The sequence below is a fragment of the Aspergillus novofumigatus genome (assembly GCF_002847465.1).
Source record: "Aspergillus novofumigatus IBT 16806 chromosome Unknown P174scaffold_2, whole genome shotgun sequence".
NCBI classification, from domain to species: domain Eukaryota; kingdom Fungi; phylum Ascomycota; class Eurotiomycetes; order Eurotiales; family Aspergillaceae; genus Aspergillus; species Aspergillus novofumigatus.
In genome coordinates, this window is record NW_020194275.1 from 1,391,103 (window position 1) to 1,416,523 (window position 25,421).

The window sequence follows — 25,421 nt, forward strand, 5'->3', positions numbered from 1 at the left end:
AGGCAAACTCAAATTACAGGTACAGTAAGGTAGTTTGCTTAAAAACGTAGAAGCTTCATTAAATCTCTAAACCCTGATAACAATTCTCTGAAATAGTCAATATTAATGATTAATATCCTTTATGCCATACGAACTCTGTTGCAAAGAGTCACTTGGCATATGATGAAAATAGTCATCTGGGAAATACCACCCTTGCTTTTCTATGTCCATTAAAAGGTCTCGGAGCGTTATTTAAGTATGTTGGAGGGCCTGCTAATGTAATAACGGGTCCTCTTACTCCGTATATGCTGAAATAGCATTATTCGAGCCCGCGCCATAGGATGCAGTCTGGAATTTGGTTATGATAATCCCTGGTCGCTCCCACATCGAGTAAGAAAACGCCAATAAACTCGGGTGTATTCAATCAAATTGAAGGCAACGGCTGAGAAACGCGCAGTCTGAAGAAGTCAGAGTAGTCAACCGCAAGACAAGCTTGCCGAACTTACTTGAGAAGCTCAAACACCTTGTATTTCTGCAAATAGGTAGTACCGCGCCGATATGCTTTTAGGACCTTCGTTGGATCGAGAGATGCTATTGTTTTTGGTCCACTGAGTCGCCTCACTGCCAGAGGGATTTTAAACATTGGATCGAAGACCAAAAGATTCGCACCTCCGTCACCCCGGATTTCGAAGCCAACGATGGTCAAAGAGTGACCTGTGGTGCATCAGTCGCCAATATGTGGAATTGATTCAACGTTGATAACACGGTACCATGGTGTTGCAGATATATGGGGGTAAGTTGGTCAAAAAGACTTTATCATCTCCATCCAAGGAGCATGCGCAACGGAAATAGGCGGCGACAGCCGCGTACAAGGCGTCGTGGGCACGCATCTCTCTGGTTTCTCCGATGCTACTTGCTTCGCAACTGCTAAAGGTTAGCATTGTGGTCCTGTAGTATCTGAGGGGAGCCTGTCTTACTCTATGCCCAGACTCAGAAATAGAGCTTGTGCCTGTAAGAATGAGAATGCTGTCAATGGTCACATTTAGCATTCTGACGTTACCTCTGGCGTGCCAATGTACTTTCTGGTGCCGCGAATGCCCCGGTCTCAGCTCTTCCTACGCTGTTGAATCCCATATCCCATGCACTTTCGATCATATCCTGTAGCTGCAGAATAGTCGGTAGCGTCTCAGTGAAATGCTCATGACCGGAGATATGAGATTCTTGAATGTACGAAATGAGCATCTGGATATTCCTGTAACCACAGAAACCGCCTTCCCTTGGCATCTTGGAAATTTGACGGACATTCGGACTGCAGAAAAAAGCTCGCTGAACAGACTTATCTTGTTCGCATAGCTTCGAGAGCACTGAGATCACATTGCTGGCCTCGTTATCAGTTGTCTCTAATTTTGAAAGCTTGCCATCAGGGCCGATGATGTTGGATTGAGTTTTCTTTGCGCCCTGTTCTAGTAGTCTCCGAAGCCATGCCGGCATTCGTTTTTCATGAGCGTACGGTCCCAGTTCTGCACGCTGTGCCCCAGTTAGCGCGATATCTAAAGCACTTCCAGCCCGGGTATAGTACTCCAAGTCTTTTCACACTTCCAGGAAGTGACGCATTGGCTAGCAGAGGGCTCGTCACCTCGTTTCCTGTTGAGGATGGGCCAGGCCCCGCCTTCGAACCCGGGGTTGGACTGAAACGTTGCAAGGATCTTCGAGAGCCTCGTCATCGCCCGTCCGATTATGAGACCGTGGAAGAACGGGGTTCTGGACCTTGCTCACCGTCACTGGGTGTTTGGAATAGATTGACGGCGCATCGTCAACTGCCATCTCTTCTGCAGCATGCATATCAAGGTGATATGGGATCTCAGCAGATAGCAGAATCTCACCACAGCCGTGTGGACATTTGATATACACGTTTTCATCATCTGGCATTTGTGGTTGTTGGTATCTGGGAGTCGGTCGATTTTCATCCCCGTTTTCTCCAGATGGAGGCTCGGTTTGTCCGCCACCTTCAGGATGACAGTATTCGACATGCTGCGCAACAAAGGTATCATCAGGATCAGAAAAAGGACAGAATGGACAGGTTGGGTGATGAACGTCGTCTTGACCCATTATCGTAAGCACGGGAGTCAGGGTACATGCTATGAAAAGCAGGGGCGGGATTGTATCCCTTTTGTATACCTCCTCGAGCGGTTAGTCGGCTCTCTGTCTAGTGAGGGACAATGGAAGGGGATAATGGTTCCCCAGGGGATTGAGGCTTTCGGCAGTGGAAGCAATATTTATTATTCCATCCTACTGGTGAGCACGGCTGCCTGGTCGAGTTCTTAGGTACCTACAGTGTCGGAAAGCAGCTAATTGAAAGAGGCAAGTAAGATAATCTTGGCTATGGTCTCATAGTAGAAGCAAGAAAAGATATATCTCCATTCCTGGGACATAGAGATCTGGACAGATACTTAGACCACCTCAAGGTCTAATTAAGACGATGACTCCGAGATACAGATAATAAAAATGATAATCTCACAAGTAATAATTGGTTTTGATAGTTAAAGAGATTATGATAAGTGATATACTGCATTGTACCCTGTTATTATTATCCCTATTCCATCATTCTTATTATTTTATTATATAGAGATGAGTAAAAAAAAAATTCTTTCATTTCTTTTCATTTATTATTCTAACTTTCTTTCTTCCCTCCTGGGGGATGAATCATCAGCAAAAAATTGCTCCGAAGGTAAAATCACTACTCCGTATGTGCTCCGCTTTCGCAACCCCGCCAGGTCCATATAAAAAGGTGTCCCTGCTCCCCGCGCCGATTACAGGACCACTATCATACATGTTGAATTCTTGCATTTGCAAGGCAGCGTGTCTTGTCATACTTGATCTAGCAGTATGGGAGACCAAGTACAATCTGATTCGAGTCCTTATACTCTGTCAATGACCAATGGCAGTTCAAACTGGGTAGTACAAAAATTTGGGGGCACCAGTGTCGGAAAGTTTGCCTTAAATATCATCGATCATGTTGTGCTGTAAGTCCTCATATATCAGTCCCAGAATATGAGCAAGCTTTCTAATTGTATTCCTGCTGCTTCTTTCATCATCAAGGCCGAGTCTCAGAGAAAACAAAGTCGCCGTGGTATGTTCCGCAAGAAGCAGCTCAACTAAAGCTGAAGGTACCACGAACCGGTGAGTCATACCAGTTGATATTGAAATTATTCCTGCGCAAAGATCCGATCACCACGTCCTTCACTCTTCCTTTCCCTTCGTCTTCCATCTATCTCTCGTTTACTCATTGGCAACGGTTAAATAGACTCCTGCGAGCAGCCCGTGATGCCGAAAACGCCCAGTCGCACGAGTATGTTTCCTTGGTGGAGGCAGTTCGGCTCGAACACGTCCAGGTCGTCGAGATTCAGATAAAATCTGAAACCCTCAGAACTCAGTTAATTTCAGAGATCAATGGCGAGTGCGAACGAGTCCTGAAGGTCCTAGAGGCGGCGCAAACGCTCGGGGAGATAAGTGCGCGTTGTGTGGACAAAGTCATCAGTACAGGAGAGAAACTTAGCTGCCGGCTGATGGCTGCCTTTCTACGAGACCGTGGCGTAGATTCGCAATATGTGGATCTGGCAGAAGTGATTGATTTCCCTATCGGGAGTCAAGGTCTCGACCAGGGCTTCTATAACAATCTTGCTACTGTTCTCGGCAGAAAGATCAGGGATTGCGAAGGAAGGGTGCCGGTGGTCACTGGCTTCTTCGGGACTGTGCCTGGGGGTCTTCTTGATCAAATTGGTCGTGGTTACACAGACCTCTGCGCCGCGCTTGTTGCAGTCGGAGTCCATGCCAAAGAGCTACAGGTGTGGAAGGAGGTTGACGGGATTTTCACCGCTGATCCTCGCAAAGTCCCAACCGCGCGTCTGCTGCCAGCCATCACACCCGCTGAGGCAGCTGAATTGACCTTTTACGGCTCCGAAGTAATCCATCCTTTCACCATGGAGCAAGTCATCCGCGCTAGGATCCCCATCCGTATAAAGAACGTTATGAATCCAAAGGGTGATGGGACTGTGATATTCCCCGACTCGACATACGAACTTGAAAGAACAACCCCGGGCCATGACCCCAGGCTTTTCCGTACGCGAAGCCCCAGTCTCATGCAGAGGCCGAAGCGACCGACAGCTGTCACAATCAAACATAAAATACTCGTCATCAATGTGCATTCAAATAAGCGCTCGCTTTCCCATGGCTTTTTTGCTGGGATATTCTCTGTTCTTGACCGCTGGAGACTCTCGATTGATTTGATATCTACAAGTGAGGTCCATGTGTCAATGGCCCTTCACTCAGAGATGCCTCTCCTCAATGGAGTTGGTAGAGACGAGTATCAGATCATCGACGAAGATCTGAAAGGCGCGTTGAATGACTTGCAGAAATATGGTACAGTCGATATAATTCCAGAGATGGCCATTCTCAGCCTGGTTGGGAAGCAAATGAAGAACATGATTGGAGTTGCGGGGCGCATGTTTACCACACTCGGTGAGAATAATGTTAATATCGAAATGATATCACAGGGTAAGTGTCCTTATTTGGTACTTCTGGTTTAGACTTCATTTGAAGCCTCCTGCTAATTGCATGCATCATGCTTTAGGTGCGAGCGAAATAAACATCTCATGTGTCATCGAAGAAAGGGACGCAGACCGTGCTCTCAATATCATTCACACCAGCATGTTTACTTTCCTTGACTGACGACAGGTTTTCTTCGCCTAGCGCTTGTTCTTTCCCAGAGTCAGTGTTGCAGGATCTTCTAGTACTCCGAGAGAGCGACTCTCAGCTCCCTGAGAGGCCAAAAAGTCAAACTAATGGTTTCATAATGGTACGGGAAAAGCAACTCGAACATGTCTATGTTTATTCACGCGGTTGGATTGGTATTCCGTGCTTTGTTACTTGGAGTTGGTGTTAATATACCTCGATCGCCAATGCTGCCTTAACATTCTCCTGCTTTGGGATAGATACTCCATGTTTCAGTGTCTAGCTCTTCCTTCTTCGCCCTGTCTTGTCTTTGCATGCAGCCTTCATTCTCTTCAATTTCCTTCGTTCCCTTTCCTGTTAAGATCACTGTATTTGCTTTTGTAGATAGATGGGTTTGTGCTCTTTTATGACTACTGTAGGGTTGAGCATTCATGACTGTATATAGATTAAGGGAGGAGCATCGATAGATCCATCTCCTGGGGGCTTTCTTCTGTAATTGGAGTCTTACGAGCAGAATTGAGGACATATCTATACTGACTTGCACCTTGTACTGTCTGTATAAATCGTTAATTCACATGCACCAGTTCAATTGGCAGCCAGGCTCTTGTTCTCTGTAAATTGGTCGGTTATAGCACCTAGAGCACACCGTAAGATCCGACTTGCGGGGAGGGCCTCTGAATATCTGGGTAATACAATTTGTACAATTACTTCGAACATCATAGAGTACTTATGCAAAGATATGATCTTGTTTTGCTTGGGTGACAGAGCGTAGGGGGGGATAAGTGGTGGTCAAAAGAGGCTTGCTCCTTGGTAGTGACTCGACCTTCATTTTTTCGAAGGACGGGCAGTTCCTGGGCTAACTCAATGTAAGTATGGCCCGGCCTTTAATAACCACTAGTTTCAGAAGGTTTATGATGCTGGGAACCCTCCGAACCAATCTAGCTACCAAGCACCTTGCTCTCTCTCTTACACACTTATCTTCACACACACATATACATATATGTACACACATCACCCTAAGGCTGGGCTAAAGGCACATTATTATCTATATTTATATATATATAGATAATATTATACCAGTCAGTGCCCGGCATTATAATGGGGGTGGTTAATAATATGTAGAGATTAAGAAAAATAGTACTCGGCATATTTATGTGATTTATATAGTGTTGGCCTATCCTTACTTTTGGGATATTAGTTTGCGTGTGAATGGAACACCTTATAATACTATTTATTAGCACCTCTAATATGCTTGTCATTAATATATTCATTGTTTATCTATTATTTCTATCCCACACCTTAGTGAAGTTTGCAGAATGTGCACTTTATAATCATGGATAAATATAATCAAATTGCACACTAAACATTCTGACTTGCAATTTCCTATGGAGAAGGGACATTCTTTCTTTCTTGATTATAGAAGATGAAGCTGATATTAATTTAAATGAAGATTCAAATAGGATTACAAACAATTACTCTGTACCGGGCTACATAATACACTTGAGACCACTCTAGAATCCAGGTAGAACTATCTACTCCGTACCAAATTGCCTGCACCCAACCCCTTCCCCGGGGCCCCAGCCCTTTCCCCGTCCTTCTCCTTAGTTAATGTTGATGGAGTCCACTGTCCATGCTCTACTGGCTAATCAACATTGTCATACCTAAGGTAGGCCCTGGATAGCATCTAGCACCTAGCTACGATCTACCTTACCCCGTATTTGCAATGCCATGGGCCCACAATGGCTGGAACGGTGGAGGCGGATTCTTCATGTAGACACTAAGGTTATAAGGTACATAGAGTGACTAGACTACTGCCCGGATGCGGAATAGTTCGAGATACTTTAAGCAGTTGAGGGATAGTGCGAGTACCTAAGGTAGTAACTGGATATAGAATGTTAGCAATTGGAGTCTTACCTCCGAAATTTGGAAACTGTACGGAGTGGATTGTTGCCTACTCTGTGGCCGGGAGGAGCGAGGTAGGAATTTGGACAGTTGTTGCTGATGAGGAAGGAACGAAGAAGTCACGACCAAAAGGGAGGGAAAGGAGGGTAGAGGCTGGATTTCGGGCGCAAGGGGCGGCGAAAGAGTTGGATTCAGATTCTAAAGGCAAGGTAGGTCATAACCGCATAGTATAACAGTGTAGCAGATACTAGTAGTACCAGTGCTAGTACTAGCAGCAGCAGCAATTGAGGCCGTAAGTACTAGATGAGTAGGATAATGTATATACCTAAGTGGCCTGGAAAGTCATAGAAGTGAAACCCCCCGTGCCTTGTCGTACCTACGTAGTAACCTACCTAGTACTTATTTTAAACTACTTACCTAGGTGTACATATGTATTTATATGAGGGTGCACATCATCATCTTAAGGTGAAATGACGATAAATGGAGCCATCATATGATACAAAGTACAGGCACTTAAGTAGATAGCAATATACCTACCTGATGCTCTGTAACTGTTATTCTCTTCGAAAGTCAAGGATATAAGAGACGCCTGCTCTGGCTTCTGTTTTTGTCCTCCGTTTAGGGAGCACGCGTGACGCGGACGCGTCATACCATACCATACCACCCCGGGGGTTCCGCGAGTCAACATCCCAGAAGTGATGCACATATCCTTTCTTCCATTCCACAGTCGACTAATTATAACAAGGGAATAGTCGACCATCTTCATTTACGCCCCACCTTTCCTGGGCTGGACACAGTCCTGCCAGTTAACGAACCAGACAGGGATCTGATATAGAGTCGAGCCCCGTCTTCCCAACCGTCTCTCCTCCCTGCCCACTTGGATCTGTTTCTCTTCCGTCGCTTGAACTGCCATCAGGTCCCAAGAAACGCCTTCAACCACTTTCTTACTTGATCAGACGTGCTCAAAAGATTTATCTGCTCGCTACAACACCTCTCGAAGCCATCTTTCAAACCCTTCGTGGTTCGATGCCCATTTGTCTTGGGCCTCGCTCTCAATGAGTACTTTTTAGCGCCTTGGAGCCCAACTCACTGATTCTCCTCCTTCACAACCTGGTCCTACCAGTAGAACTTCTCTTCTGCTATCATCATTCTACTTACCCTAGGCGTTGATACTTATTCTGTTCTGATTTCATGCGCAAGCCACTGCCCTAGAAATTCTAGTTTGACGAGGTGCATCGCGTCCTCACCTCAGAAACACTTGTCTGCTATCAGATCTCCATTCCAGAGTGCGCGCATTGCAACTGGCGATAGTCTTTTCTCTCATTGTGATCAGAATTTTCTACGGCACAAACGCAGGTGGAGTTCCCTATTGCCAGTCAATCACTAGAGATGGATCCTACGCGTTCCGGGCCCTTTGTGCCGCCACTTTCAGAACCGGCTGCAGAGTACGACAAGAAGGCTTCTCAATCCCACTCTCAGCATCTCAGTTCATCATGTTCATCGTCACTACCCTTACAGCCACCCGAGAACGTCCACTCCGGTCAAGAATGCATACTTGATCCGCCACTCTCTAGCGCTCTTCGACCGTCTCCCATGAAGACACCTCGTGGGCTGAAAATGTCGCTTTCTGGCCGTCGCGAACTGGGCTTCATTCCCATAACAGCCCCCGCTCCGCCGAAGTTCACAACAGACTCGCCAGCTAAGAGGACTCCAAGTACTACATATCCATGTAAAACGTCTTCATCTTCGGCAATGCCACAATCTGCCCTTTTCACGACCTTTCCCAGCGTCAATCATGGAAAACAGTCCTCCAAGGAGAAGCGACAATTGGCTGAATCTTGCAATGACAACTTCGCCGATTTCCCTGAACCATCTTTTGCATCAAAGCCTCTGAAGAGGACTCTCATGGATGCTGCCCCATTGAAGGAACGAACGATCAAGAAGCAGAAGCGCGAAGATGTCGATGTTACGCGACTTCCGAATCCTCAGGAGATGACCCCCATTGAAGACGATGGCACGAAGCCTCCTTACAGCTATGCGACCTTGATAGGAATGTCTATTTTGCGCGCGCCTAACCGACGTTTGACTTTGGCTCAGATTTACAAATGGATCTCAGATACATTTTCTTATTACAAACACAGTGATCCTGGGTGGCAGAATAGCATTCGTCATAACCTCAGTCTGAACAAAGCTTTTATTAAGCAGGAACGGCCGAAAGATGACCCAGGCAAGGGAAATTACTGGGCCATTGAACCGGGAATGGAAGCCCAATTTCTTAAGGATAAGCCTTTGCGTCGTGCAACCATGTCAAGTCTTCCTCTTCCTGTTACCTCACAGAGAGAGCCTGCTCACACGCAAAGCTCCGGCACGACAACATGGGCCATTCCCCCACCTAACCACACCTTAGTACCGAAGAGCTCCAAGAATGTGGATCTTTCTTCTGATGCCACAATACCCGCCTCAGACCCTGCTCTTCAGGACGACATGAGTGACGAGGGTGTTAATGCTGCTACATCCCAAGCGCCTCTGCGCTCTTCTCCACCTCAACCAATACGTTCGTCACCTCCTATCGCGCCCTCTCGCTTTATTCGCCAGGGTACACCTCCAACGCCTTCTCATCCCACACCTTCCGCCATTATTCCTCACTCTCGCAAACGAGAATCGACCACGATTAATGATAGCGGGTACTTCTCTTCCCTGGAGTCTTCGGCAATGCGTCCAAAGAAGACAGGGCATATTTTAACGTCGGACCTGGATATTGACCCTCCTCGTATCAAACGTGGCCGAGCAGAAGAGGAGATAGCTCGAATTCGAAGCTCTTCACATGATATCAGCCCAAGACGTCCCGGAATGCTCAAAGATGCTGGGGTAGTAATCGGGTCTTCGCCGGTTCGCGGTGAATACGTCAGCATGCTGCCTCCTCCTCTGACGCCGGTGATAAAATTCAAGAAGCCAGCTAAGCCCCCGCCATCGGTGTCTCCCAACACAAACCTTCGGAATCACCGCAAGAAAATCCAACAAATGGTCAATTCTCCCTTAAAACATCTGGGCCTGACAGATGAAGACCTCCCATGGAGTCCTGCTTTCAGAATCCAAGACGAAACATACACCCCAAGCGACCATCTTCACGCGACTTTCGATGTCTTTGCCGAATCCGCAGAAGAAGGAATCTCGACACTAGCATATGGCTCTCCAGAGAAACGGCCCGCGAAGCGTGCTCGAACAGATACCGAAAACCAGACCGGTACTGTCCTTGCCGATATCACTTCTGTGAGTGTCAATAGCAAAACGGGCATGCAGGCTTTGTCGTCTGTCAAGTCCAAGGGTCCCTTGTTCCCCGAATCACCATCGAAAATGCCTGAACATGGGCGTTTTGGCGATGCCACCCACGACGACTTTTTTTCATTCCATCTCTTCGACGAAAGCCCCGTGGAAGTAGACGGAGTCGACCTTCTGCAAGGCTTTCAGAAGATTGGAAGTTCGAGTAAGGAGGAATCTGCGAGATCCAAATCGCACACCACAAGACCTCAACTGAATATCAGAAGCAATACTGCGTTATTTTGAGGCACTACGAACATCCCTCGATTGAGAGGGACAAACGAAGGATTTTGAATTCTGTTTCACGATACCCAAATTACGAGCTGTTGTTGTAAATTCACGAGCGGCTTAGGCGGCGCTTTCATGATCGTTGAAAGGGAATTACGAAGGTTGACACTTTGAAGTTCTCATTCAGTGATTTAGGTTTGGCTCGTTCTCTTTTTGTCTGGTTACATACTGAAGTTTCCTGGAGTTTTGGGTCAAGGCGTGGTCTGGTGTCGATCTGAATTCCTACTGAAGTGTGATGACCCTTTGATGACCTTTATGATCATATTTGTTAGATGTACATGAAATAATTGTTGATGATTTTGCAGCTTTTGCTTCTATTTTCAATTTTCTTACCGGCGCTTAGTTTTGGAGTCATTAAGGATTATCCGAATGAATTCACTTCTGCAATTGAAGAATTTTATAATGGAATTTCTCTTAGAACAAAGGAGATCAAAAGATTTCGGGATATTCTTGCCTGAATTCGTGAAATCATGAGAGTTATCATATGAGTGGGTATCATGTCATGTGTTTAGGAAAGAAAGGCTTGTGGGAAGACGTAGTCTGACAACTTGAGCTAGACAAAACAATTGAGGTCCAGCAGAGGCAAAAAAACGTTTCCACAAGTAAGAAGGGAGAGATCAATCAGCCAAAAGAGATATCAACCAACGCAATCAAACCACAGAACCAGTCTTGGTGATGCTGGATGTCCTCATGTCCGAATCCTCCACGCGAAATGAGTATCAGTCACTGCTTGCGCAGCCTCGACAACCACAACTGACGCACTGAATCATCTGATCCTCCTTCAACTGGGCTTTCGGCACCCGGCAGATACACGTCGCATTAAAATTTGTCTCTTTCGTCTGAATGCAGCGGAGACAACAGAGCTATATAATCAACATGTCGACAGTTAGCATATCACTTGTCTTCCACTGTTATTCTGGAACGTCGATAGACATGGTTCGAGACAGGAACATATGGAAGCCCTAAACAGGAGCTTTGACAATACCTTTTCGTAGCCTTGTTTCTTCCATTTGGCGATGAGATTGGCGTCCGCATAATTGTTCTTGAGAAGCCATTCATACAACTGCCTTGATATCGCCTCTTTCTCGTAATAAAGGTCGTATATGTATCTCGAGCCTACGAAGAGTCAGCTAATAGCCATCGGTAGCGCCACATCAAGAAAGCTCACGCTGATGACTTATTTGGAAAATCGGCCATAACATCTCATGTTTCTTCTTGCCATCGTGTGGCGCGTTTTCCGCATCTTTCATTTTGTTGCTGAACTCCAGCAAAGTGTCCTCTATATCATCAAAGCCTGCAGGTGGTGGTTTACGATTCCTTGAGGTTCGTATCGGAGGCATACTTTCGACGATGATCTTCTAGCGATATCCAGAGAGGTAGTGCCCAGAAAAATGACGACGCGATTTCCAAACGTCTATGATCTTATAAAGAGCCTGGCTGTTTTTCTGCCTTAGCCTTCCAGAAGACCCGGGGCGTTATTGTTTCTGAAGGTAGATAATACAAGAAATGGTACCCCCTCCAGGCATGGAAAAATGATCTGCTCCATTTCTGCCGCGCCACACCGCTCGCAATTTACATGGTCAAATTGCAACTGAGTAGGTACTGCTGTTTGCTTGTGGTATTAATACTCCATACACATTCCCATCTTCTGCGTCTCAATTCGTGATTGTTGTCTGTGAAATCATCTGCAACCAGCCCAAAACTTTCCATATACAGAGCATTTTCTGCCCCGCTATCTCTTGTAGAGAAAATGGATCCTCAGACTCAAAATGATATCGCCAAGCTCAGCGATGCCGACAGAAAGGAACTGACACAATTTCTGGAAAACGAGGCTCAGCGATCCAATATTCAGCAGAGTAAGTGATCTCTTGAGCTACATTCGTCATGATAATTTTTCCTCGCTCGCATTGGGGCAATGTTACGGACATACGCCCGGAGTTGTATTTGGCTCTGAATATCTTTACTGATTCGGTGTCTGGGCAGCGGTTCACCATCTCGCCGATGTCTGCTGGAAGAAATGCATCACTGGAAAGATTTCTTCAGGCCGTCTGGGTCAGGGAGAGGAGGGCTGCGCACAGAACTGTGTCGAACGATGGATGGACACAAACTTCGCCGTCCTCAAGCACTTGGAAACTCTTCGAGGGCAATGATTTAACCAGCATTATAATGAGGAAGTGCATTCCACACAAGTCATGGCAACATGTGTTCATTGCTATGTAACTATGCGAGGCAAACCCGGATCGCCCGCGCGAAATGGGAACTTGAGTTTTGTATTATAGGACAGGAAATATAATGCCTCACAACCTTGTTTCGAATCGTCTACTATGCTGCTTGCGCATGGCTTGGATATACCTGGTAACGAGACCAGGCTTGTAAGCTCAATCCGACAGTCTCCAGGACGACTGCTCGGCCTACTTACCCTTATAAGATCAGATCTACGCAAAGTAAAGGTCTGGTGAAATCATGCATTCAAGTAATTCTTTTTTCAATTGATCATTCAGCCCTCATTGCAGCACTCGTGGCCAGCTTTCATGACTGATATTTATGAACCACCACGCAAAACAACAAAATTCGCCCAGACCCAAAGAAAACCGTTATCTAGACAATGGCAAGCTTGGTGGCAGCAATGTCCAGAGCGTCCACATCAGGGGTTAGCCGAGCGAAAGCCTTCTTCGATCCATCGGGTCTGTGTAAAAATTAGAATAGTGTTTCTAGCAGAATCATTGAAACCATGAAAACCAGTGTCCCATACCTGACGAGAGTGTTGACCTTGACGGTGTCGACATCGTACAGCTTCTTGAGGGCCAGCTTGATCTGTCTCTTGTTCGCCTTGACGTCCACAATGAAAACCAGGGTGTTGTGCTCCTCAATCTTCTTCATGGCACTCTCAGTGTTGAGAGGGTAAAGGACAACCTTGTGGGCGTCGAGACGGGGCTCATGAGGGATCGACTTGCGGGGGTACTTGGGCGACCGAGAGAGCTGAAGGGTCTTGGGACGGTGGAAGGTGGTGGAAGTGCGGATCTTGCGAGACTTGTGCGCCTGATTGAACCAAAAGACCTTAGTACAGAGAATGGAATATAGGCTTCGCGGACGGATCAGTTCAAACATACGCCTGCACCCTTCAAGACTGCCTTGGCAGCAGCGCCAGCCCTGTCGCTGGGCTTGGTCTTGCCTGTTCAATTCAGAAGCTGTCAGTTTCACTGATAGATCCTTGAACCAAAAATCTTGACACAATTGGAAATTTCGCCAAAACAATTTAAATCACCAAGGGCGAACGATTGGAAACCAGAGAAAAACCGTTGCGCGGTCGTGACATCTTGCTCTCGCCGATTCGTAAATGTATAGATTGACTGGGCATAGATGCGGTGATTTGGCGATTTTCATATTTATTCATGTCCACAAACTCGTGCTCAAACCATCGACGCAACTGCAATTTCAAGGAAACAATGGACTCGCTCAGGTTCAACCTACCTTGCTTGTTTTCCACCTTAGGGGCCATGGCTGTCGTCCGGCGCTGTCGTGTTGATTGTCGCAGTGTCGAGAGTCAAATTATGTCGAGAGTATTCGCTTAGCGAAAACCCTACGAGTGACTGTGTGCGTCACCTGACCTCTCCCCTCGCTGAGAGCATTCGATCTCTTGGCGCTGACTGAACCCGATCCGCTTTCTCCGTCTAAATTCGGCTAGGCTAAAAAGCAGTTTTAAGATTTGACAAAATTAGTGTATTATTTGTTATGTAAGTAACATTTAGACCATCTAGGTAAGTTATCAGAAATTCAGAACCATCTCAGGTCCAGTATCCCGCAGAATGTGGACATCACGTACATCCGGAGAGTGAGCACTATCCTTCCTTTATTTCTTCGATCCCTCTTTTCAAGAGATTCGCTCAAGCCGCCTCAGCCTTGAGCCACCGCAATTGTTTCCGTAGTCAAAATACGATGGCTGCTGTCAAGAAGCGTTTAAAGAAGCCAAGACTGCTCTCTCACACGCGCCCGCCAACAGCTAGAGCGAAAAACCCAAAACTCTCAGCAAAGGCGACCCGAAATCTCATTCGATCCCATCATCGCCTTTTGAAATCTCGAGCCCAGGCATTAAAAGCAGGCAACGAGGACCTAGTCCGGGAGATCGATGGGCGGATCCAAGCAAATGGTGGCCTGGAGAGCTATCAACTTGCCAGCAAATTGGGACAGTCGTTGGAACGTGGCGGCGACTCGAGTAAAGTCCTTGTGGATTGGATTGCTCCGAGCTTAGCTCAATTGAAAAATTCGCCTTATAAGCTACGAATGCTTGAAGTTGGGGCTCTAAGCACGGAAAATGCATGTTCTAAAAACCAGTGCCTTGATGTCACGAGGATTGATCTGAATGCTCAGGAGCCAGGCATCTTGAAACAGGATTTCATGGAGAGGCCTCTTCCCCGCGTCGATGATGATCGGTTCCACATCATCAGTCTGTCTCTGGTGCTTAACTACGTTCCAAATGCAACAGGGAGAGGAGATATGTTGAAACGTTGTGTAGAGTTTCTGACAGACACACCCCCGGCTGGCTCCTCCATCACCATCCGACCTAGCCTGTTTCTGGTCTTGCCGTTGGCTTGCGTCAAAAACTCGCGGTACCTGACACCGAGTAGGTTGCAAGAAATATTGTCCAGCATGGGATTCGCATTGGCAAAGAATAAAGAGACGTCAAAATTAATATTCCAGCTCTGGGAGCATGACCGACGTGGCAAGCCTCGGCCGTTCAAAAAGGAGGTTCTAAATCCTGGGAAGACGCGAAACAATTTCGCTATCAATGTTCAATAAGAAAGGATGCCATGGCAAAGGTAACCAAGGCTATTAGAACCGTGCTCAATTCGCAAAAATCATGTCTTGTGGCAAAAAGGCCCAGGCAGTTCCAATGATCGCCATGACCGATGATGTGACCAGGAGAAACCAGTCCAGTATACGTTCGCCCATCCCGATCTCCTTGCCAAAAATTTTCAGGTAGAATGCGAGAGGCAGTATGATGCAAATTGTGAAACATAATGCGGATCCCATCAAGGCCATGATTTTGTCGAAGGATGGGAAGACGATAGCCATCACGACAATTACAACCACCACAAAGATGCGTATGATGGCTTGGAGTGATCGGCGAAAGGTTTCTGTCAGCCCTTCCTGACGATCAGACATCGCGTTGTGGCGCGGTTCGAGTCCACAAAGAACTTCAACAGTGGCCACTAGAGGCCGGCAGCTAAAATTTCATCAATTCCTTGTCTTGGGGCGCCGAGAAGCTATCCATGAGGTCCACTCACTTCAAAGGCACCTTAGTGATCGGAATGATTGCAATCAATACTATCACACAGATAGACAATGCCTGGGGATATTCAGTCGTCAACAGCACGTTGGCTGTGATTTCATCTAAGACACCATCGCCGAACATCAACCATCCCACGATAGCCATTGCGCAATCCAATGAATACTGTTGACTATGTTAGCGCTCGACACGCCGGCGTGCTGCAATACATACTGTGAATATATACGTCACCCAAAGGCTCCTGCCGTACTTATGAGGATGCCTCATGTCACGATAGATACACGGGAAGCACGAATGTGCTCCCCAAGGGGCTGATTTGAGAATAAGTCAAGTCAGCGCACGAGATTTCGGACAAAGGAACTGGTAGACTCACACATAATAAGACCAAAACTGAGCGGAAGAGTAGCCCAGTTGTCAGGAAACATTGTGGTTCTGGCTGGTTGACGAAGAGAGCCCGGGCTATCTGGTTTAACCAAACCGTCAATGAATATGATGCTGACAACTGTAGATATTAGTCCATGGTGCGAGCAACGTTCAGAGACAGGAATAACACACTGGAAGTACACGATAGGATGCCTAGTATACTCGTGACACTTAGTAACCGCAAGGGAACGAAGTTGAGCGGCATAAGCATAAACCCGCAAATTATTTTCCATTGAAGGATGCTGAGACCGGGAATCAGAGCATTAAGACTGTCGGCGAAAAGCACAACTAGGGCGACGCAAGCCCCTATCAGCTCCAAACAGAACAAGAGACTCGTCACAATCCGTGCATGATGCCCAAAGCTGATGTAGGCTACATCTGCATATGTCACAAGGCTTCGGTCAACGTCTAAGCATTTAGCCAGGATCTTGGCAGTGTACGAAGTCGTCACAGCAGCGAAGAGGAGGAACGATAACCCCAGGAGCCACCCAGCGTATTTCATTGCCAGAGGCAACGACAACAGGCCGACTCCAATCAAGACATTGACCGAATTGAAAACAGTCTGTGGCACAGTAGATTGGCCTACAATGACACTCTCTCGCGTTCCATCATCGTGCTGAATCTGTTTGACAAGGAGAGGCTCACCATCGGGAACTACAGCTGCGTTGCGATGTGCCACTTGTTCCCTATGAAATTGTATTGCGTTTCTCCGAGTCGCCTCACTGACCCTAGATGAGATCGTACCGTAAGATGTCCCCAGGCTTCTATCCAAGGATGAGCTAAGGATGGCGGTACTTGGGAACACCTTTTTTGAGTGACCAGTATTACTCCCGTCTCCTTCCTCGTCACCATGCAGCAATGGCCGTGTATAATCAGCCTCCTGCCTGGCTGATAAAGAGCTTCGCGATGAAAGATCCTCATTCCACCCCGAAGTCCATTCTTCATCCGGTCTAGCTGCCGCGAACGAGGAACGTCGAGGGAGAACTTCGGGGAAACAAGCAGCTCGTTGCCATGAGCGAGCGAAATGATCAATGCTGTTGGGGCCGCCCGCAAATCTGAAGCGCGCAGAGAACGAAGACGACCTGGACAAAGCAGTTAATTGGAAAACGTTCTATGAGCGAACTCAATCGTGATATGTTTCACCTTTGTCTCTGCAAATCGTAGTCATTGATCGGACGGCCATCGTAGCTCGTTGAGCTGGCTTGGCTGTAGGCATCGGAATCAAAAATTCTCCCTTCATATGACTGCTGGTCATTGCCGGACAAGTCTCCGTGATTCTCAGCGGCCGACGATGATTGCTCCTGCATTGCTCCTTTTTACGTTCTCTTTTTCTATTATATCCTTCGGCCAAAGTTCCTTCCTCCCACAAAATATTGGTTGGTGAACCGTCGAGGAGTTGTACAGACGAACAGGTAGAACGAAGTCAAGGTATTAGTTGTCTTGGTCGGCCTGACAATGGATGTGCAAATCCTGGTTTATTGAGCGCTTGAAGACTGTATTGAATGTGCTGACAAGAGCATATTATAACGAGGAGAAAGCAACTTTAGACGAATATGCATTGTAGTGGTTTAGATAAAAGCTACTCCGTAGAGCAGGCTCGGTGAAGTGGGGTCTAATATCAGTAAGTACCTTACCTATGCTGGCAGATAAGAAGCCACCGCATCACTAACATGACCTAAGAATTAAACATCATAGATTCAGATAATACAATGGACATGGACTCGTATTAGATATTGACAAACGACAGCAGAGCATGAAAACGAGGGTAAAATCAGAGTATCACAGGGATTACTCATGGAGAATCCTTAACAGAGCTAACCTTGAGCTCTGCTATTATGAAATTCAAAGAGCAATAAAAGAGATGATATCGGAGCCACGAGGACAGTTACCTGACGAAGATCCAGTACCGTAAACCACCCATTCTCAATGGCCTTTTGTGCATACCTATTATTGCTTGCATGAAGTACGGAGTACTCCCTACATCAAGATGGATAATATCATTAAAGTACGTTATTGGTACAAGGCGCTCGCTGTGCCTCCAAGATCAGGCTTATGTCATCCAGGAAAAACAGGCGACGACTGACCCATATTATTATTACTCATTCGCCTTATTATTGTCTGTCCCCTGCCACCCCACGGTGCCTGATGAAATTTGCTCCAACACCCCGCTGGACCTGGACGGCAAATTGACCAGCCTTAAGGTATGTGACTCGATTGCTCCTCTCAGTCTCTTCTTTTCTTTGTTTCATCTGATTACGAATTCGTTCTTAAAAATTAAGAGGCGAAATTCTACGACTTCTCTGCCTTCTAGCGCTAATAATAATCTTTACCAGCATCAGACTGTCAAATTGTGAACCCTATTCTGCCTCTGGTTGTCAATTACCGTCGCGTCGCCCAACATGAGCGCGCCTCAGCCGAACGAAGCTGAGAAGAACATCGAAATATGGAAGGTGAAGAAGCTTATCAAGCGGCTTGAGGCCGCTAGGGGAAATGGAACTTCGATGATTTCTCTTATCATTCGTAAGGCTCTTCGCATTCGCCCTTTTGCTAGATGCGTCGCTAACGTGAATCCTCAGCCCCCAAAGATCAAGTCTCACGAGCGGCAAAGATGTTAGCTGAAGAATTTGTATGTCCAATTCCGTGGAGTCCATACTTATGTCTAACTGCTCACTGACGGAACTGGTAGGGTACCGCTTCCAATATTAAATCTCGCGTCAACCGCCTCTCCGTCCTTTCAGCCATCACTTCTACGCAGCAACGTCTTAAGCTGTACAACAAGGTTCCTCCAAACGGCCTGGTGATCTACTGTGGTGAAATCATCACATCAGAAGGCAAAGAACGAAAGATCAACATTGACTTCGAGCCATTCAAACCCATCAATACCTCGCTCTATCTTTGTGACAACAAGTTCCATACAGAGGCTTTGAGTGAGCTCCTTGAGTCAGATCAGAAGTTTGGTTTCATTGTCATGGATGGAAACGGCGCCCTCTTCGGCACACTGAGTGGCAACACTCGAGAAGTCATTCAGAAGCTAAGCGTTGACTTGCCGAAGAAACACGGTCGTGGTGGTCAGTCCGCGTTGCGTTTCGCCCGTCTGCGTGAGGAAAAACGTCATAACTATGTGCGCAAGATTGCCGAACTGGCTGTCCAAAACTTCATCACGAACGACAAAGTGAACGTTGCGGGCCTGATTTTAGCAGGTTCTGCTGATTTCAAGAATGACCTCAACCAGTCAGATATGTTCGATCAGCGTCTGCAGGCCAAGGTCATCAAAGTCGTGGATGTCTCTTACGGCGGAGAAAATGGGTTCAACCAAGCTATTGAACTCTCATCGGAGACTTTGAGCAATGTCAAGTTTGTCCAGGAGAAAAAGCTGATTGGCCAGTACTTCCAGGAAATCAGTCAAGATACTGGAAAGGTCTGCTATGGTATTGATGACACTTTGAAGGCCTTGGAACTCGGTGCCGCGGAGACTCTCATCGTTTATGAGAACCTCGACGTGACTCGGTATGTTCTCAAGACGTCAACTGGCTCCGAAGTCATTGTCCATGCCACCAAAGCTCAAGAAGAGAACCGAGCGTTGTTCACCGACAAAGACACTGGCACTGAGATGGAAGTTGTTGAGCAGACTTCTTTCCTCGAGTGGCTTGCCGAGAACTACAAAGATTTTGGTGCTACGCTGGAGTTTGTTTCAGATAAATCCAGTGAAGGAAACCAGTTTGTGAAGGGATTTGGTGGGATTGGAGCACTCTTGCGGTACAAGGTCAACTTTGAACAGCTTGCCGACCTTGATGACGAAGATGAATTTTACGACGGTACGTCTTGAACCCTAAAATATCTTATCCTGCATGCTAACGCAGGGCATCTGTGCAGATTGACGGTTCAGCGGCCTCGCTGAGAGCGAGGATGAACTGCCAGAAGTTCCCAACACGGATCTTTTGACGGCTCGCCCTGTCGTTCGTGAAGGCGGCTTTCATGGTGAACCCATGGCTACCTTGGCACGTACCGCGCTGTGGTCTGGACAAAACTCTATAAAGCTGCTCAGAGGTTTGTCTATAATCCATTTCCGACATACAATTTGGTCCGGAACCGAGTCTGACGAGTCGCCGCGCATCAGGGCCATCCAAGCTCCGTAACATGGTCACTGAGGCTACCTAGTTTTCTCTGGGTCGGCCCGAAGTGTGCTTTGCTGAAGAATGGTGGATCTGTTGTGCAGAACTCAGCCGCTCACAAAACATGGTCGAGCTTAAGGACTAAGCTGGCGAGATTGAGATTGTTCTTTTTTGACACAGTTTACTGGGTCGAAATCCCTTCCGTTTACGCTCGTTATTTCTGCGTTCTCTATGTGACCAAAGGCAAGCAGCAATGCACCTCGGTATTTGCCAGAGTGGCTCTGTTCGCGATGAAACACGAAAATGTCTTCCTAAGAAAGTTGCCGTTCCGTATATAGAAAATCATATCTGTGCTTTCCAGGGATGTCAGATGAGATAGCATGTACCATGTATCAAACGCTGCTAGTTGAAAGCTGGTCTTTCCAAGTGCCAAGATGCCTGCAGCCCTCAGTAACCTGCTGCATCTTATCCAGAATTTTAGTAACCCCGTGGCTATTCTGGTCCGTAGGGAATTGTTGGCATTCGACAAAGAATACATATTGCCAAGCCCTCCTCTGACTCGGTCGCGTGTTGATGCTGGTGAGATTCATACCAAATTCCTTGAATATCAACAGAGCGTCTGCCAATGCCCCTGGAAAATCTTGACGGATTCTGAACGAGATCAGAGTCTTTTCCGCAGACGGTGTGAGCCGGGGTTTTAATGCGACTGAGGGCGTCTTCACAGCGTCAAATGGAAGCCGGGCTGTACGTTCTGACTTTGTGTTCCTCAGAACGAGGAATCGCGTTGTATTGTCGGCCTTGTCCTCGATATTTTCCGAGAGTACATCTAGGCCGTGGTAGTCAGCAGCGAATCGGCTAGCTATGGCACCACTGTGTTCTTGTGTCTCAAGTGAGACCATCTCAGCAGCTTTTGAGGTCGAAGAAACGTCCTGCCTTTCGATGCCTTTTAAGAATTTCGCCAGGAAATTCTCACATTGACCCCATGCCTGGGGGTGTGTATAGAGCTTTGTTATTGACCTTATATCCGGTTGCGACAGGCCCTTTCGAGCCAGCAGGCAGTGGTGAACTGTCAAATAATGCTCTCCGCATACATTCACATCTTCGTAGAGCCCATATCGATCTGCTAAAAGATCAAGATTCTGGACAACTGATCCATTGGTCGAATTCTCGACAGGAATGATGGCATAGTCTGCTTCGCCCTGCTGAACTGCGGCGAAAGCATCCGCGAACGATAGGCGGGGTGACAACTCAGCAGAAGATCCAAAACACTCAACGGCAGCCTGTTTCTTCACATTAATGATGTTCGAAGTCTATGATGAGTTCACCCTTCCTGACCTGATGGGAAAAGGACGCTGCAGGGCCAAGAAAAGTCACTCTGATTGGCTCCATGAATCCCTGAACTTAGGTGGTCTCCTCCTTAGACTCTCTGGAACAGTTAAGGAGGGGTTTTCCAAATTTCTCAATCAGCTGCCCCCCCGCACTGCGGGAACTTTTTTGAGCTCCAGCATTTCTGACTTTTGAATTACTCGTAGCTGCGAGCCCATTAGAACAAACAAAACAAACAGAAACTGCAAGTTCGCTGTCACAAATGCCTAGGATACCCAAGCACACACGTCATCTTTGCTTGCTGTTGGACTGCTCACAAGAATCTGCATTCCTGGATGAGAGCAACTACAGCCAACCTCCCATTCCCATTGGGACAGCTATACACAAGCACCAAAATGCGAACGTACTCTACATTCTCTGGAAGCTTGCGCCGGGAACTGATAGCACGACGACTTCCCTTAATATATGACTATCTTCATCCTCAACCGTCTCATCTCTTGAACCTGACTTTGATGGATATCATTCCACACTTGCAGCACACAGGGTACAAGCATGCGATCCTCCCCTCAATTAAGCGACCGCCCCCCTGAAGCCAGGGCATCATTTAGTCTACTTTCCTCCTCAAGTGACTCTATCTCAAATACTCCCTGACGGTACTGATACATTGCATTTCCCGGGACAGCCATTTATCAGGCGTCTTTGGGCTGGTGGAAGGGTCAGATTCCCATTGATGCACAGTCCTCTCCTTGATGGCAGTCGGGCTGTCTGCATTGAAACAATTCGGGACGTAGTAGTCAAGGGCCACCAAGGGGAGGAAAAAGTTTTGATCGATATAGAGAGACGTATCGGCACGGTCAAGGAAGACGAGGCAGAGGAGAGTATCAGGAGACGTTTAGGGAGTGACGACGCAAATGAAGACAGGGAGTCATCGGTTATTGAAAATAGAAGCCTAGTTTTTATGCGCCAAAAGACCACACAGCAAATCGAAACAGACAAAAGGGACTCTGAGAAGGTTCGCAGGAAAATTCAGGGTAATTGAGACCAAGCCAAGTTTTGCTTTCGAGGACGTGCTGACTGGCATTTCTTTGACTAAAGCTCCCTCAGACGCCGAATTTCGCCATAAGATCAAACCGACCAAGGATTTATTATTTCGATTTTCAGCACTCACATTCAATGCGCACTACATTCACCTTGACACATCTTATACCCGGAACGTCGAAGGTTACCCAGCTCTCCTTGTTCACGGCCCACTGACTCTCACAATGCTTCTCACGGTTTTGCAGAGCTATTTAGTGGAGTCTAACCACGCAATCAGTGAGATAGAATATAGAAATCTGTGTCCTTTATACGTTGACGAGGACTTAACCATCTGCGGTAAGCCCAGGTTCGACAAGGGAAGCGGGGCTTGGGATGTTTGGATCGAAGGACACAACGGTGGTCTGGCTGTCAGAGGCACCGTGAAGACAAACAAGTGTAAAAATTCGCGGCGATAGACTAGACAACTAACAATGATCACATTATGCTTGTACCTCGGATGGCAATGAAAGTGAAGCTTGTCCCAAACTTCCGGTGCAACAATGGGACTATTACCATGCATGCGCCCAATGGACCGCTCCTCAATGAGAGCTTCTCTCACCTGATCGAAACTTGAAACTTAAGCGAATGTCCTCGCTCCGGGCCAGTAGCACAGTTTGCGATGAGCGTTCGATACGGAGTCATTAGCCTGGAAATATTGGGTCTGTATACGGACGTTGTCGCTTGTGCGGTAGTGCTTAAGAGGTAGAAAGAGAAATAAAGAGAAAGAAAAACGTTGTTCATGGCAAGAGACAGACGAAGAAAGGGTTGGGATCCGACGTTCCCTACCAGGCCATCTTGAGTGTTAAGTTCAATCACATGTATCCTTAGACAAGCTACAGTTTGGGATTACATAGCAGGGGGCACTGCTCATCAAGCATAGCTCTTTATTCCGTCCGACAGACCCAGCTGAAAGCATAACCATGACATTTAGGGTGCCAGTCCTATGTAAAGAGAAACAGAAGGTAGAAAAGCTAATATTTTGTCTGATGAAGAAGTACTACGAGAAGTCCTACTCTGTACATGAGGTCCTAGTAAGAGGACGAATTTGCACGTGACCCTGCGTCCGCTGTTGTTGGAGCTAATTTTTACTCGCTCTCAAGGAACCGAGTACGTACTAATAAAGTGGGTCTGTTCGTCTACCGGAATGGAAAAACTTATGAAGGCAGGAGCTAGTTCTTGCACACATTTTATTCCTCCGAAGAAAATCTCCTCTCACCTTTTGATACAACTCTCAATGACATCAAGTTGACATTCTTCGCAAAAGAGCTGCCGCTATTCTATGATATGTAAACTGTGATTATTCTAACAGCACATTCAGGCAGTGGGAGCCAATTTACAATTCCACTCACTAACATGGATCGTTTCTGGTCTGCTCCTCCTGTCACGAGGTACACCTACGCCGCCTTGAACTCATTGTTTTGAGGGATCCTGTCTAACGTTCGATGACAGGACACTTACTGCTCTGACATTTGCTCAATCAGCTCTGGTTTATGGTGGCCTGCTGAGCGGCTATTATGTTGTGTTCATTCCGAGGCTGCTTTTTAGGCTTCCGCCTCAATTATGGAGATTGTTTTCACCTTTCCTTCTGACAGGATCGGGTCTTTCCTTCATATTTGATCTTTACTTTAGTACGACTTCATGTCGGACCGGTCCTTAGCCACGCTAACCTGCCATTAGTGTATACCTATGGCAGCGCACTTGAGACAGGCTCACCCCGTTTCAGTTCGCCTGGTGACTTCTTCACCTACGTTTTATTCGTAGCCTTTGTTATCATGGTAAGTCTAGAGGACAAGTATCGGATGGTCATCATCCGATAGAAAAACCACCACACTTCCTCAACGTTTCTTCGTCTCTGCAAACCTTCTCTTTGAACCCTAGCATAGTCACCTCGCGTTATCTGCCCGCCCAGCCTCAACTAGCTGAAGCGGTTCCTGGAAGCGAGGAAGATCACCCCTGCATCCCATACAGCACCTCTCTCATTGATCCTATAGGGCTGTATGCGTTGTGGGTATGGTGGGAAGACCACTGAGATAGCCATCGTGATTAAATAGTATCACGTTGGTGGTTATGGTGCCCTACATTCCATATACTCTTCTATCTGTAATGTCAATCATGAATTGTTATACTCTCTCCTGAAACCTTTTCCAATTTCTACCTTGGAAGTAGCCTTGATCAAGTACACGATGCTGATGAATCGAAGGTCACCGCAGGTTACTTCTTAAGTGGCGTAATCTTCACCTCGGGTGAGCCTAACCTGGCGGATCGTGTTTTCACCCGTGCTAACTTGCGACAGCTCTGATCCTAGCATTTGTCTATACCTTTGCACAGGACAATCGGGGGAAAAGAGCAACCTTTATTATCATCCAGATACCCATCGAATACTTACCCTGGGCGATGCTCGTGCTCACTCTGGTCATGGCCGGGTGGCCCGCTGCATTGAGCGAGGGCATGGGAATCATCGCTGCCCACTTGTATGATTTCCTCACACGTCTTTATCCGACCTTCGGTGGAGGAAGAAACTACCTCACCACGCCAGCTTTCGTAAGGAGGTTTTTTGCCGCCTACGCCCCTAGAGGGGAATATCGGGCCTATGGAACAGCCTATCGGCCAGCGGGCCAAAACCCCCTTCCTCGTCAAGTGGCTGGGCTTCATCCTTTCAGAGCTCATGGGGTGGAAGAGGGCCGGGGCGGAGACTTGGTGGTAGCTAATCTGTCTGAAAACAGGTCCTAGAGTCCGAGGCTCTACTGTTTACTTCCTATCTTTGTCTTTGCTGATGCAGTCGATACTGCCATAGTACTATGCCTGGCAGCTTCCTTATTTTAACAAGTGTCACCGCTTTATCCTTCAGATCAAGAAGTGTCATATCATCCATAATCCAGTACATCATGATGTTCAGAACACAAAACGTTATAAAATGTAGAGGCATGACCGCGACAGTCTCTTGTATAAGCGAGAGTAGACTTCGACGGTGTTAGCTA

At 47.0% G+C, this 25,421-nt stretch overlaps 12 protein-coding genes across 12 annotated transcripts; 7 read left to right on the plus strand and 5 right to left on the minus strand.

Moving 5' to 3' along the window:
* Positions 1-57: 57 nt before the first annotated feature.
* On the minus strand, positions 58-2,258 carry P174DRAFT_438560 (C78 family peptidase). The gene is made up of 8 exons (XM_024826568.1): positions 1,669-2,258; positions 1,559-1,648; positions 1,099-1,506; positions 1,040-1,057; positions 957-988; positions 743-903; positions 486-693; positions 58-437 (listed from the first exon to the last, which is right to left on the minus strand). Exons 1-8 carry the CDS (start codon positions 2,086-2,088, stop codon positions 404-406), a joined length of 1,371 nt encoding a protein of 456 aa, XP_024685349.1. The 5' UTR covers positions 2,089-2,258; the 3' UTR covers positions 58-403.
* Positions 2,259-2,865: 607 nt separating this feature from the next.
* P174DRAFT_364660 (aspartate kinase) lies at positions 2,866-4,707 on the plus strand (the record flags this gene model as incomplete). The annotated part of the gene is made up of 4 exons (XM_024822007.1): positions 2,866-3,002; positions 3,079-3,159; positions 3,284-4,533; positions 4,610-4,707. 4 exons carry the CDS (start codon positions 2,866-2,868, stop codon positions 4,705-4,707), a joined length of 1,566 nt encoding a protein of 521 aa, XP_024685350.1.
* Positions 4,708-8,001: 3,294 nt separating this feature from the next.
* Positions 8,002-10,176, plus strand: P174DRAFT_363707 (forkhead box transcription factor; the record flags this gene model as incomplete). The annotated part of the gene is made up of 1 exon (XM_024821943.1): positions 8,002-10,176. The coding sequence occupies one exon, from the start codon at positions 8,002-8,004 to the stop codon at positions 10,174-10,176; it is 2,175 nt and encodes a 724-aa protein (XP_024685351.1).
* Positions 10,177-10,583: 407 nt separating this feature from the next.
* On the minus strand, positions 10,584-11,722 carry P174DRAFT_509929 (BUD31 family protein). The gene is made up of 3 exons (XM_024831617.1): positions 11,387-11,722; positions 11,204-11,334; positions 10,584-11,081 (listed from the first exon to the last, which is right to left on the minus strand). Exons 1-3 carry the CDS (start codon positions 11,556-11,558, stop codon positions 10,938-10,940), a joined length of 447 nt encoding a protein of 148 aa, XP_024685352.1. The 5' UTR covers positions 11,559-11,722; the 3' UTR covers positions 10,584-10,937.
* A 128-nt stretch (positions 11,723-11,850) lies between these two features.
* Positions 11,851-12,533, plus strand: P174DRAFT_438565 (Tim10/DDP family zinc finger protein). The gene is made up of 2 exons (XM_024826569.1): positions 11,851-12,074; positions 12,202-12,533. Exons 1-2 carry the CDS (start codon positions 11,969-11,971, stop codon positions 12,366-12,368), a joined length of 273 nt encoding a protein of 90 aa, XP_024685353.1. The 5' UTR covers positions 11,851-11,968; the 3' UTR covers positions 12,369-12,533.
* A 240-nt stretch (positions 12,534-12,773) lies between these two features.
* P174DRAFT_438567 (60S ribosomal protein uL23) lies at positions 12,774-13,722 on the minus strand. The gene is made up of 4 exons (XM_024826570.1): positions 13,690-13,722; positions 13,329-13,390; positions 12,971-13,257; positions 12,774-12,904 (listed from the first exon to the last, which is right to left on the minus strand). Exons 1-4 carry the CDS (start codon positions 13,715-13,717, stop codon positions 12,817-12,819), a joined length of 465 nt encoding a protein of 154 aa, XP_024685354.1. The 5' UTR covers positions 13,718-13,722; the 3' UTR covers positions 12,774-12,816.
* Positions 13,723-14,154: 432 nt separating this feature from the next.
* P174DRAFT_417773 (25S rRNA (adenine2142-N1)-methyltransferase) lies at positions 14,155-15,015 on the plus strand (the record flags this gene model as incomplete). The annotated part of the gene is made up of 1 exon (XM_024824631.1): positions 14,155-15,015. The coding sequence occupies one exon, from the start codon at positions 14,155-14,157 to the stop codon at positions 15,013-15,015; it is 861 nt and encodes a 286-aa protein (XP_024685355.1).
* An 822-nt stretch (positions 15,016-15,837) lies between these two features.
* P174DRAFT_364854 (putative transporter) lies at positions 15,838-17,235 on the minus strand (the record flags this gene model as incomplete). Its single annotated transcript, XM_024822023.1, has 3 exons — positions 15,838-16,007; positions 16,061-17,010; positions 17,072-17,235. The coding sequence occupies 3 exons, from the start codon at positions 17,233-17,235 to the stop codon at positions 15,838-15,840; spliced, it is 1,284 nt and encodes a 427-aa protein (XP_024685356.1).
* Positions 17,236-18,259: 1,024 nt separating this feature from the next.
* On the plus strand, positions 18,260-20,183 carry P174DRAFT_438571 (translation termination factor eRF1). Its single transcript, XM_024826571.1, has 4 exons — positions 18,260-18,448; positions 18,505-18,554; positions 18,615-19,743; positions 19,802-20,183. The coding sequence occupies exons 1-4, from the start codon at positions 18,328-18,330 to the stop codon at positions 19,804-19,806; spliced, it is 1,305 nt and encodes a 434-aa protein (XP_024685357.1). The 5' UTR covers positions 18,260-18,327; the 3' UTR covers positions 19,807-20,183.
* Positions 20,184-20,432: 249 nt separating this feature from the next.
* P174DRAFT_384275 (prephenate dehydratase PHA2) lies at positions 20,433-21,764 on the minus strand (the record flags this gene model as incomplete). The annotated part of the gene is made up of 2 exons (XM_024823198.1): positions 21,376-21,764; positions 20,433-21,320 (listed from the first exon to the last, which is right to left on the minus strand). The coding sequence occupies exons 1-2, from the start codon at positions 21,427-21,429 to the stop codon at positions 20,433-20,435; spliced, it is 942 nt and encodes a 313-aa protein (XP_024685358.1). The 5' UTR covers positions 21,430-21,764.
* On the plus strand, positions 21,702-22,859 carry P174DRAFT_457524 (uncharacterized protein; the record flags this gene model as incomplete). Its single annotated transcript, XM_024829557.1, has 4 exons — positions 21,702-21,853; position 21,910; positions 21,959-22,397; positions 22,462-22,859. The coding sequence occupies 4 exons, from the start codon at positions 21,702-21,704 to the stop codon at positions 22,857-22,859; spliced, it is 990 nt and encodes a 329-aa protein (XP_024685359.1).
* A 787-nt stretch (positions 22,860-23,646) lies between these two features.
* Positions 23,647-25,322, plus strand: P174DRAFT_501484 (centromere/microtubule-binding protein Cbf5). Its single transcript, XM_024831034.1, has 5 exons — positions 23,647-23,831; positions 23,893-24,071; positions 24,121-24,218; positions 24,644-24,686; positions 24,737-25,322. Exons 1-5 carry the CDS (start codon positions 23,797-23,799, stop codon positions 25,171-25,173), a joined length of 792 nt encoding a protein of 263 aa, XP_024685360.1. The 5' UTR covers positions 23,647-23,796; the 3' UTR covers positions 25,174-25,322.
* The last annotated feature ends 99 nt before the right edge of the window (positions 25,323-25,421 follow it).

Coding starts and splice junctions, on each gene's coding strand:
- P174DRAFT_438560 (XM_024826568.1), bottom strand. CDS start 2,088: ATGGGTCAAGACGACGTTCATCACCCAACCTGTCCATTCTGTCCTTTT. Junction 904..956: donor TTTCTGAGTCTGGGCATAGA/GTAAGACAGGCT, acceptor AACCTTTAGCAG/TTGCGAAGCAAGTAGCATCG. Junction 694..742: donor CTGCAACACCATGGTACCGT/GTTATCAACGTT, acceptor GATGCACCACAG/GTCACTCTTTGACCATCGTT.
- P174DRAFT_509929 (XM_024831617.1), bottom strand. CDS start 11,558: ATGCCTCCGATACGAACCTCAAGGAATCGTAAACCACCACCTGCAGGC. Junction 11,335..11,386: donor TTTCCAAATAAGTCATCAGC/GTGAGCTTTCTT, acceptor GACTCTTCGTAG/GCTCGAGATACATATACGAC. Junction 11,082..11,203: donor AGAAACAAGGCTACGAAAAG/GTATTGTCAAAG, acceptor TTGATTATATAG/CTCTGTTGTCTCCGCTGCAT.
- P174DRAFT_438565 (XM_024826569.1), top strand. CDS start 11,969: ATGGATCCTCAGACTCAAAATGATATCGCCAAGCTCAGCGATGCCGAC. Junction 12,075..12,201: donor GCGATCCAATATTCAGCAGA/GTAAGTGATCTC, acceptor GTGTCTGGGCAG/CGGTTCACCATCTCGCCGAT.
- P174DRAFT_438567 (XM_024826570.1), bottom strand. CDS start 13,717: ATGGCCCCTAAGGTGGAAAACAAGCAAG. Junction 13,258..13,328: donor CAGTCTTGAAGGGTGCAGGC/GTATGTTTGAAC, acceptor TGGTTCAATCAG/GCGCACAAGTCTCGCAAGAT. Junction 12,905..12,970: donor AAGGTCAACACTCTCGTCAG/GTATGGGACACT, acceptor ATTTTTACACAG/ACCCGATGGATCGAAGAAGG.
- P174DRAFT_438571 (XM_024826571.1), top strand. CDS start 18,328: ATGAGCGCGCCTCAGCCGAACGAAGCTGAGAAGAACATCGAAATATGG. Junction 18,449..18,504: donor GATGATTTCTCTTATCATTC/GTAAGGCTCTTC, acceptor GTGAATCCTCAG/CCCCCAAAGATCAAGTCTCA. Junction 18,555..18,614: donor AGATGTTAGCTGAAGAATTT/GTATGTCCAATT, acceptor CGGAACTGGTAG/GGTACCGCTTCCAATATTAA.
- P174DRAFT_501484 (XM_024831034.1), top strand. CDS start 23,797: ATGGATCGTTTCTGGTCTGCTCCTCCTGTCACGAG. Junction 24,072..24,120: donor CATATTTGATCTTTACTTTA/GTACGACTTCAT, acceptor ACCTGCCATTAG/TGTATACCTATGGCAGCGCA. Junction 24,219..24,643: donor TCGTAGCCTTTGTTATCATG/GTAAGTCTAGAG, acceptor GATGAATCGAAG/GTCACCGCAGGTTACTTCTT.